Source organism: Labrus mixtus, chromosome 12 (genome assembly GCF_963584025.1).
Source record: "Labrus mixtus chromosome 12, fLabMix1.1, whole genome shotgun sequence".
In the NCBI taxonomy this organism is placed as follows: domain Eukaryota; kingdom Metazoa; phylum Chordata; class Actinopteri; order Labriformes; family Labridae; genus Labrus; species Labrus mixtus.
This window is the reverse complement of record NC_083623.1, coordinates 9,784,852-9,796,214: the sequence shown is the minus strand read 5'-3', so window position 1 is coordinate 9,796,214 and position 11,363 is coordinate 9,784,852. Positions and strand designations below refer to the sequence as shown.

At 40.1% G+C, this 11,363-nt stretch overlaps 1 protein-coding gene across 1 annotated transcript in view; it reads right to left on the bottom strand.

Annotated features, from left to right (window-relative positions):
- Positions 1-346: 346 nt before the first annotated feature.
- The window catches only part of lpgat1 (lysophosphatidylglycerol acyltransferase 1), a 46,418-nt gene continuing 35,401 nt past the window's right edge, over positions 347-11,363 (bottom strand). The window contains exons 7-8 of the mRNA XM_061051869.1: positions 3,819-3,925; positions 347-3,214 (exon numbers count right to left, since the gene is read on the bottom strand). Coding sequence (XP_060907852.1) covers positions 3,063-3,214; positions 3,819-3,925 — 259 coding nt within the window. The 3' untranslated portion in view covers positions 347-3,062. The remainder of the gene's footprint in view (positions 3,215-3,818; positions 3,926-11,363) is intronic.

Genomic DNA, 11,363 nt, shown 5'->3' with positions numbered 1-11,363 from the left:
TCTTATTACTCTTCAATTCAGTCTTCACCCTTTTTATCAGTCGAGTTACTCTCAGAATTTTAATTCAATTTTCCTTCATGCTGGGTTAACATTCTTCAGATATTTTAAGTTTTGAAAGATTTTAAGTGTCTATTCCTAATTGATGTCTTTATGCTAAGCTAACCTGCTTCTAGCTCAATCTTGCTAATTTCACATACTGTTTTTATCTTTCTCTTAGCAAAGAAAAAGCTCACAAGTGTCCACAAAAAATAATTCAAATATAATCATTTGTTGGTCAACATTTGCATTTTAACATTTTTTTTTGTGTTAAATGCACAAAACATGTTTGAAGAAAAGAGTTACACTGTTAGGATCTTTATGATGTTTTATTCCAGCACAAGTCTTCTGTGCTGTAAAATGGCTGTGTAGCTAGGAATTAAAGGAGAAGTACAAAATGGAAAATTACAGACAGTTCTAGTATAATTTGTTTAAATCCCTATTGTGTTTATTTCCTAAAACCACATCTAGGAAAACATTTTTTCCCTGCCTTCTTTGGAAATATGGTCAGAAAAAATTAAGTTAAAACATGATAAAAAAAAAAAAAAGGAAAAAAAAGAAAAAGATGGGAGCTTTATTTTAAGTCACTCTCACGATGGAGGGGAATCTGAAAGGGCCGCAGGATGAATCACATTTACAGCCTGATTGGAACAGTTTTTAACCTACCCAGTTAGGTAGCCCTTTTTTTTTTTTTTTTGCATTTCACACAGTTTCACAAAAACTACTCAAATGCACCTTTTATTCACTGGTTTTATGACAATGCTCATTTCTTCTGCTCTATCGTTTTCCTAATTCAAGCAGGCGAAGCAAATTACAAATAAATGACTTGAAAACCACGACACGAGTACATTCGAGAGTGAACAGCGGCATTGTTTTAGGGCCCTGCCAGAGTTTCCCTCGTAAGTGAAGAGTGATCCCTTCCTAAAAGTTTTACGCCATACAAACATTATCACCACCAACGACCCCAAATGTTTTCTATCAGAGTTCAAGGACACAGCATTTTTTTTTTGGGGGGGGGGGGGGGATTGTGGTCCACCATGACATCAGGTAAGGCTTGATAGTCGAGGTTTCCCACTAGATCCTGATCATCTTAAAATGTCAAAATTTTAAACTGAGCCCATGTGTCCACACGGAACGACGTCCTGCTCAGAAACTCAACAATGAAACAAAAGATAAAATAAATTAATAACACAGGATAACACTGAGAAGTGAAGGGGAAAAGCCTTGCTTTCGTCGTCTTCATCTTTAAAAAAAACAACAACAAAAAAAAAAAACATTCATGATATTTTCAACTTAAAAATTCTCCAGAATTATCACAGACCAAAATAAAATAAAATAAAATAAAATAATAGAGAAAAACGCTGCAGTCATGTCCAACAATGAAAACTCTTCCTCAGTTTGTTATGTACAAGATTTAAACATACCATGACATGAAGACAACAGTTCATGTAGTTTTTAAAATGAAATCAAAGTTGACTGCTCGTGGTAATACTGCCGCCGCACTCTGACGTCACAGAGCAACACCACGTGAATCGTTTATATCAAAAATGGGGGAGGGGGGGAAGACAACCACACACACTCACTTAGGCAGGTTATGCTGTAAATTTACAGTAATGACACCTATAGTCCTGTAAGCCAAAATCTCTATTTTTAGAATGCTGAACTTAGGGTAGCTTTCTATAAAAACCTTTTTTTTTCTTCATTTCTTTTCCCCACCCCGACAACACTAAGCATATGGCTTAAATATTTGTAAAACTATATAGTCAATGTGGGAGTAAGAGTCTCTGCCTTCTCAGACTGGCTCGCTGAGATGATCCTTTGCCACACAGACGTCCACTCTGCTGTGTGTAGCTGCACATGGCTGTGTGTGCACATTGTTTGTGTCAGTGTGTGTGTATGCATGTTGGAGAGCAGAGGGTGAAAATGAGGGAATCCATGAGGAGTTTCCTTCTTTTTTTTTTTTTTTTTTTTTAGGTGATCAGACTGCAAATCTTGCCCTGCGTGCAACTCCTTTTTTTTTTTTTTTTTTTTTTAGCACTACAGCACGGCCTCCTCTTCCTCCCTTTAACGTCCAACTCAGAAACGACCCTAACCGCGCTCTGCATCATAGCCACCAATCCCTTTTAGGCTTTCAGCAGGCCCGCCAGTGTAAACATGATCCCCCTTTTTCTCAGTGAGCTCAGAATACTGCCTTGACAGACAGGCAGGAACGGGAAGAAGAAAAACAAAAACAAAAATAACAAATAGACAAAAAAAAATACAATGGCTGTTTTTTGTGGAGATATGCGGATTAAGGGAAGAAAACAAAAATAAATTAAAACATTGACAGCTACCACACGTGGGAGTATTTTCTGGGATAGGGAGCGGTTAGGGCAGTATGGATCCTTAGTGCAATGAAGGCCAGAGGAGCGGCCGGATGCGCAGCCTCAATGTTCATACAGCGGCTTGCTCTGGAAAGTTGTGGTCAGCCGGCTCGTCAGCGGGCTGAGAGAGAGGTCCAGAGGGCTTCATCAACTCTTACCAGGAAGAAGAATAAGGGCAGACATTATGCTTCTAGTCACCACTCACACACACGCTTTCATACGTACTTTATACTCTGTAAAACTACTGCGGCGTAAGCCTGGGAGAGGGACGAGAGAGACAGTTCAGTCAGAGCGTCTTGTGGAGAAGTCCTGAGCCTCGTTTTCGTTTTGACTTTGAATAAAAAGTTATGTTCGTGTGAGCGTCTACGTGTATGAGGACGTGTAAACATCGAAATGTGAGTCGTGACGAGTGCGAGAGATTATTGGAGCGAGTGTGTCGTGTTAGGGCCGTGTGTGCAATTTCAGCTATGCCTGTGACCAGTCTGGTATGGTACGGGTATTTGTTATCTGTGTGTTTGTGTTTCCTGTTACAGTAAAGTCTCTCCTCTGTTGTAAATGTACATTCATCCATCGTTAGGGGCGAGTAGGACGCCGAGCCACACACCAACTGATCCTGAGGCTTTTCCCAGCGGTCTGATAAAGACTCTCGCCTCATCTGCGCACTCAAAATATACAGCAGTAGAGGTACTGGAGGACGCTGTACCACACGAAGCCCGAGGCGAACGCAAACGACTGGATGACGCACAGCCACACGGGGTCCAGGAGCATCGGCCGGGGGACTGCCTCCTTCTGTCCGTCTTCTGGCGGGAATGATCCTGGAGGGGGACGACAGAGAACAGAGACCAGTCAGAAATGGACTCGGGGATATTTCTTTGTTAAGTCTGTCCAGCTATGAGTCTGAGTCTGCAAAACTTCTACAGGGAACAGCAGAGTCACTCGATGATAATATCACAATAACAAAAAGTCGGTTTCAACGGCAGAACATTTGTTTACTACAACAAGGTGTCAAAACAACATCAACTAAAGCCATTGCCTAATGTGAATTAGTGCAAACGTTAACAAGCCACAGTAGGCTTACTTATGTTGTCATTTTGAGTGTGATTCAAACTTTTAAGCATTAAATCAAAGCGCTTGATTAGCAACTTTTTAGAAAAGCATCTCGTATAAACATTGGTAGGATATTCAGGTGATGTGCGCCAGTGAGTTGACAGTGTCTCCTAGCAACAACTGCACTCCAACGTCAGTCAACTGTAGCCGTGGAAAACGCTTAACAGGGTTAAAGCTCGACACGGTTTTACATGTATATCCGTATCAGATATGGTGCGAGCTGCGAGGTGAAACAGCTGAAGTTTCATTATTGTAGATTCGTAACAAATAATGTTGAAGTACACTTTTAAAAGCGGGCGCAGTGATCCAGACCTGTGTCGTAGAAGTGGGTCAGCAGCTCCTCCTTCTCCACGAACCTGTGGTACAGCCAGTCAGTCAGTGCCTCGGGCGCCACAGGAACCTCTTTTATCGGGTACATCCTGGAGGAAGAGAGAGAGAGAGAGAGAGAGAGAGAGAGAGAGATGAATTCACACAATCAAGGACTACTAAAGTCTCACTCAGCACAAACTGTCTGCATTGATCAGACGTGGAGGCTGCAGTCCAAACCCGGGGTGTCAACCCAGGTCCCTGAGCAGAGCGGAGTCTATTTTAAACAGAGATCTATCGCCGCCGTCTGTGTGTTTCAGCTCGTTTTGGGGAATTCATTAGCTGGCAGACTCATCAGAGTGTCAGAGAGAGAGAGACAGAAGTGCTGAGTGAAAGCCCTGACAGCAGACGGATCAGTCACGTAGCTCGACTAAACAGCGTAGTTAGAAGTGTGTGGAGGGGAAAAATAAATAAATAAATAAATAAATAAATAAATACAAAGCTAAAAAAGTTCAATTACCGCTGCCACTGAGCTCTGATAAAGTTGGGCATAAATGTTCAGTCTGGAATCTGGATTTGGTCGGTGATGCATCATCACTTTTCATCATTCATCAACGTCCAATTGAAGGATTTAATTCTCTGCCTTTAGGTCGCTAATATAAAAACCTCCTGTCACAAATGTCTGTCGCCTGTTATGACATATGTCTGCCCAGTCAAAACATTTATTTGTAAAATGAGATTTATACATATTGATATGAAACATTATTTTTGTTTCCATTAATGGGTTAAGATGAAATATCTTGTTTGCATGTCATATATTTAAAAACAAATACATATTTGTTTAGCGTCCACTATGTGAGCCGGTACTCCCAAAATATCAACTTCACGAGAAACTCTCAAACCGAGCCAAGACAAACTAAAAATGACTGCCTCATTTCAACTTGCACGTATGCACGGCAACATGTGATTTAAAAGTTGTATTCTGCAAATGTAGGACCCCAATTTAGATTTTTATCTTCATTTTAAAAAAAAAATTTCCAGTAGGTATCATGTGATACGTTATATATGTGTATCCCCATGCACACACTGTGCAAGGCTGTGATGACAAATTTCCCCCTGAGGAATAAAAAAGTGTTGTATTGTTGAAGTAATATATATATATATATATATATATATATATATGGCATTTCATCCTTTAATTGATAATAATTCTACATTGTAATGATAAATGATGTTTTTCTGTCATCATAATGCACTTTAAGCAGCATTTCTTGTATAACTCGTTTCTATGCAAATATAATTATTTGCTTCATTATTTTCTTAAACTATCGAGTATCAAAACAATCATCAATGAATTTAATATTTTTTAGTCTTATGCCATCAACTCTTCACAGAACTCTGACTAACATCTAGTTTTCACTCTCCACATGTTACTCACTCCTCATATCAATAATTTACAGCCGGCATAAACTGTATTTTGTTTTTCTCACAGAGGAGTAAATCTTGTTAAATGACAGACACGCTGGATGACACTGTGAAACCAGTGGGTGGCCGATAAAAAAGAAAAGAAAAAAAAAAGGGTCACTTGCTGATGAAATGTTGTTTATAACCAGAAGGGGTCCCCAGCAGGCTGCTCTCCCACTCAGCCGCCTCCTGGTCACCTTAAATAGAGGTTACATTCTCCTCCCTCACACCAGCACTTCCAGTGCACTCAACGTCTGCTCAATACTCCACACCGGATAGCGGCCGATGTTAAAGTACATCTCGTGTCCTATGAGGAAAGCTTAAGCATGAGGAAAGTAATAAGTGGGGAAGTATTGATTACTAAAATGATCAATATGTATTCAGAAGGAATCCAAGTGAAGGCAGCAGCGTCGTCTTGTGTTTTAAACTCAAACACACGCTGACTGTTTTACTCCTCTGTTACAGGTACACCAACACGTCTATGGCGACGATCATTATCATAAAAAAAATCCCCTGAACAAAAAACACCATTCATAAATGAATAAACAGGCGTAGTTCTGTGTGCCATTTTAGCCTGAATAACTAACAAACAAGGCAGTTTTGCAATAAATGAACCTCTTATGATTACGTGTGGTCTAATGTTATGTTGAAAGCACAAGTCTAGAAACAAAATTAAGAAGGAAAAGCAGTTTGATAATCAACTTATGTATTATTTCCCTTTTCTCGAAAATGTTTCATTTGAGCTTCTAAAATGTCTGGACTTGTTTCTCGTTCATGTTTTATAAAACATCAAACTGGACATTTTGAGATTTGGGACAGGTGTCAATCAAAACTAATAAATTACAAGAGGTCATAATGAGCTCTGATAGATTTGTAAGAAAGATTCATGCTCTTCTTTTTTTCTCAAATTGACTAGTAACAGATTTGTCCAGGAAATAATCTGCAGATGGAAACACCCATGACCCGTACATTTAAGACAAACTTCAATAGACTGTAAAGTTATTAAGAATCAAAACGTCTCCTGTTACGACCCAGTCTGGAGATGACGTTCACAACGCGTTTTATTCTAAATGTTTTTTTGGGCAAAGGTTTGACACTCCCAAGAGTAGAAACATCTGACCGAAAAACAGTGCTTGATTTAATCAGGGAAAACAATGGTCCCATTTGTCCCTTAGATCAGAGAGGTTGGAGCTGATGAGTCAACACAGACTTCCTTTCACTTTGTAAGCTCCTATCTACAGACCCCCCTGCTCATTATCCTGCAGGTCACTGAGTGGGTGTTTCTCTGGGGAAACTCTCAGCAAGTCCTGTTTATAAGTACACTTTTTATGTTCCTGGTGGCCTAAATTTAAGATAAAAAACCCAACACCCCCCCCCCCCACACACACACACACACACACACACACACACTATTTTCATCTTTTAAAAGCTTTTAATCAATTGGAGATCTTAAAGATAAAAACACTGGAGCAAAGCTGCTGAGGCTACTTGATAGGATGATTAGAGGCCAAAGTTAAGACGCTCCACAAAGCTTCTCCTACTGTGTATGCAGATATCGGGTATCTTAAAAGCTACTCATGTGCCACAGAAACCGACCACTGAGCAATGACGCCTAAAAGCACTGAGAAAAGAGAAAACAATATGTTCACACTGAGACTGAGAATAACAGACAAACAACCTTTGATAGAATAACTGACATGATGCTGTGTAGCTGACAATAGGCTAAAAACAAATAATAGTTCAAGCTAATTAGCTATAACTCAATGTGAATCTGCTGCTCTTAATGTTTTATTTGTGTTTGCAACATATTTCTCCTGAATTCAAGATTTTTTTCACCACTTGATTGGCACCAAATAACCTGAAGGTAACTGATAGCTACATTACCTAGCTTCATGTGACTGGATCAAAATGGTGTGAAATGATGGCAGTTATAATCAGGCCTCCATCCAAGAGGACAAATGTACGCTTGCCGAGTCAGACAGCATCACTTCTTTTTAGAAAACATCGTTTCTGATTTTTGCGATAAACTCAGACTTGCTAACGTTCATATGAAATTGTGATTCACTGTGCATCCCTAATGCAGAGCATGCATTCTCTGTCCAATCGAAAATATTAAAAAGACAGATAATAGCATTGTGAAGAAGCTTGGGATTGTGGGAGTTTTGGAATACATCGTTTATCCATCTCCATAGTCAAAAAAAAAAATCCATCTGACGTGACTCAGGTTGAAGGACACGGTGAGTCTGGAGACGTTTTACAGTTTTTATTCTGGTTATTTTTAGTCAAGTAATTTCATCACATCTCATCTCATCTACAATTAATTAAATATGAAAAACTTATGTTAGCCTAACTTCAAATGTTTGAAAGCGTTCTTCTTGCCGATGAATCGTTTGGTGTTTCCTAGGAGATGAGCGGTGCCAATAGGAGCCATGCGGTAGGGTCGGTAGTATCGCCGTTGTCACTACCTGGCGAGCTCGCATGAACGGAGCCTGGGCTCTTGAAGATGTCAACACTGTTTGGGTTGCGGTGGAAACTAAGGGTATGAAAGGTAGGTTATGTAACTTATCAGTAGGGTTTAAGGGCGTAATTGGGACGAGGGGTTTCTTCACTGAGTATGTATCCTTTCATTGGGACACAAGTATCTTGTGTTTATTTCACATATGATTGTAAAATGTGACGGCCCGCTGAGTGTTTACACCTGCTCCAGTATCAGCCCTCTGTACTCTGCACAGCATGTAAGGCGATATGTGTGTAATCCTGGCAGAGGAGAAGAGGAGCTGGCTTTGGACCACTTATCAGAAGGTTTGAGCGTTTAGGGCTGGGGGTAGCAGGTGGCTTCCACAGCTCACATTTGAAATATTCATGCAGAAAATCAGGCCTGAGGACAGCTGACGTTAAAAAGGAGAAAGCACTTCTGATTCAGGTGTAAAAAAATAAATAAAATAATGAACAACTCAGATATCTTAAGAGTATTTTCCCAAAAATGAGCGTGCTCCAACGTGTTGATTGGCTAGATTTATTTGGAGGAGCTTGTGTCCTTAGCTACTTTTGTAAGAATGGCTCCTGACTGACTTCTCACAGCCAAAATCAAATCACCATGTGGAAAGTTCACAGGGTTCATTTCCTGTCAGTGGGAAATATAAACTTTTGCTCCTGTCCTATTCATAATTCAGCTTCAGGCTGAAACACAATCAAATCCTCACAACTGAAAAGCAAGAATGAGTGAAAGTGTGGCCTGTCTGCTCGTGCAAGGTCAGAAGAAAAAATATGGGGCGGTAGCTAATGTTTATTTATGTTTGAAAATGCATCCCTTAATACGGCTTCTTTTCCATTATAAAGCAGGTTTTTCAGCTTAAAAACAAATAACAGTGAAGTCAAAGGAGAGTTCACCTGAAAAACATGACAATTCTACATTTAATTTAGGGGAGGATTTTATCCAAAGTGATTTACATCAGAGAGTAAGTACAAGTACACAAGCAAGGATTTAGAAAGGAGGAAACGACGTCAGTAAGTGCAAACGATCAGCTTTAAGTCCAGACACAGGTTCTTACAGGCAGCAAAGCACAACAACAGCTGATCTTCAGAGTTCCAATCAACATCAAAGCCATCATAAAGACTTCATTATCAAACAAAACCATCATCATCATCATCAAAATTAATATCATTTAGGTCGTAGGTGTTCAAGAAAGAGCTGGGTCTTTAGCTTTTTCTTAAAGGTGCACAGGGACGCTGTTGATCGAATGGAGTTTGGAAGTTCGTTCCACCACTGGAGAGTGGTCTATATTTGTATTGTTGCAGAGCTAAAGGATTTAAGAATGCTGTGTGATTCTTTCAATTGTTTGAAGAAATTGATTATTCACTTTTTTAAAAACTATTTGATAAATCAGCTAACTCTGACATGGTTGAGTCCATAAGGTTATCCTACTTTGCCCTTAAGCTCTGAAAGCATGCTGAGAAACTTAATATCAGCTCATACTATAAAAAAATGACGCTGCAAAGTGATTATTCTAAAGTGTCAATCTCTTTTTTTAATTTTTTAGATTTGATTGTAGTCGTATCAGCTAAAAATTAAACTTACTTCATAACAAGGCAATCCTATCTATAATTTAAAAAATAAATCACTCGATCAATCGTTGATTCATAGCAATTGTTATCTCAAGACACTTCACACAAAGAGCATGTCTAGAGACCCAACGGTAACCCACTATGAGCAGAGCAGTTCCAAAAATAGATCACTATAGTTGCAAAGTAACTGACTGACATTAAAAGCATACCTCGGTTAAGCCGTCTTTGACCTACTGGATGTAAGACAACAACAATCAGCAATCTTTGTTGGAGTAGAATTTGTGGCATTCGTCTGCTCTCGTTTTCAAACTGTGAGCGACACCTGTGGTCTTGTTTTGGCTCTCAGAAAACTAACAGACTTCAATCAATCAGTGTACAATCACGTCGTGAACAGACACGGGCCAACAACGCTCCGCCGTGGTTTTGTTTGCAGTAGTGTGAAAGCGGAGACGCTTCACTACACTGTTTATATTGTGCTGAGTGAAAAGAAAGCAAAAGGACTTGTTGTGCCGAGATTGTGCGGCGTAATGCGTAACAGTTATGGTGGTGGTGATGTGTTGGCGCAGGGCCATGGACGCGCTCTCATTTCCACCCTAACCCACTTGGCAGCTGCCCGCTTGCTAACCTGACACCCTGCTGCACAGACAGACAGCTGAGAGAGAGCAGCAGTTTCTCCAGTCAATAACCTTTTACATCAGATGTGATGTCAAGTTCTGGACGTATACATACAGTTTGATAAATAAGTAACATACATTAAAAGTTTTTGTCTATTTATTAAAAGATAAACAAACTAAGTGTTCCACACTCAAATCAAAAGCTTCTGATCCTCCATATTTAAAGCCCTTTTTTGCACGATTAGCTCCTGTTTAGCTCTCATTCCTAAGATATTGTTTCCCTTTCTAACAAGGCTAGGAAGCTAATTAAATTTGGACTGCTGCTGGAAAAGTCTGTCCACTCAACAAGCCTCTTTGGAGGCTAGCCAGTCATTGTTTGGGGACTCTGTACGGCCCTAAATCTCCTTGGCTGTGAAATCTGGAGAAACAAAGAGGTGCCTTGGGAGGCCAGGTCAATGTTGTAAAAGGTGAATATTGAGATTAGTGGCCAGAGTGGCTTTGGGACCAAAGAAAAAGTCTTCTGTCCCGCTTCGGTTCTCTTTCCAGTTAAGATAAGAGTCCTCTTCTATGTGCAACGATGCTCCAAATCCCAACACTGCTGCTTTTGAGGTCTTCCTCTAGAGTCTACTGAGGGTCAGTCTTACCAGCTATAAACAAGGATCATACACGGGACAAGTAAAGGATGACAAAGCATAATAGGGTTATGTAACATTTGTGCTACACTGGATCAATAATGATGCAGCTTTCCACAAAGTAAACCACACACCCCACATGACTCTTGAGGGCTCTAGCTTGCACAGTGCCAGGCGCTTATCTGCAATCAGAGGGAAGTTAAGGGATGGTGGGAGTTTGCTCTTTAATTGCTCCATTTAGTCTTTAATCTGCTTCCTCTCTGGCTCAGGGCTGTCTGTGTTCCAGGAAAATGGTTTGGTGCTGAACAATGAACTCAACACAGTCTTCATCAGCAGATGAAAAAAAATAAGTGAAGAAAAATAAAAACTGAGACTTTCTCCTACCCAGACATTCCATAATACAAGGAAACAGACTTCATGTAAATGAGATAAAGGAAACAAAAACAGACTTCACAGAGAGTGAGGGTGTGGCGATCCAAGAATTTTGTTTGTTAACTTAAAGTAACTGCCAGCAGCCTCAGCGTTGGCAGTTGCGTATGAAGTGATGTTACCGGTGCATCACCTTTCTAGGTTTCTACGTTTCAAAACGCTTGCCATATGACAGTTTTAAAAAAAAATCTTAGTAAACCAGTTTTAATACTCCAAAAGAACCCACCGATCCATGTTTCCCAAACAATCACTGCTATGTGTGCAGGCACGTCATCAACTCTTGATTTGTTTCTCAAAGAAGCCCATAAGGTTTATCTTCTATCCACTAGGGCTCTGCATCCCACACT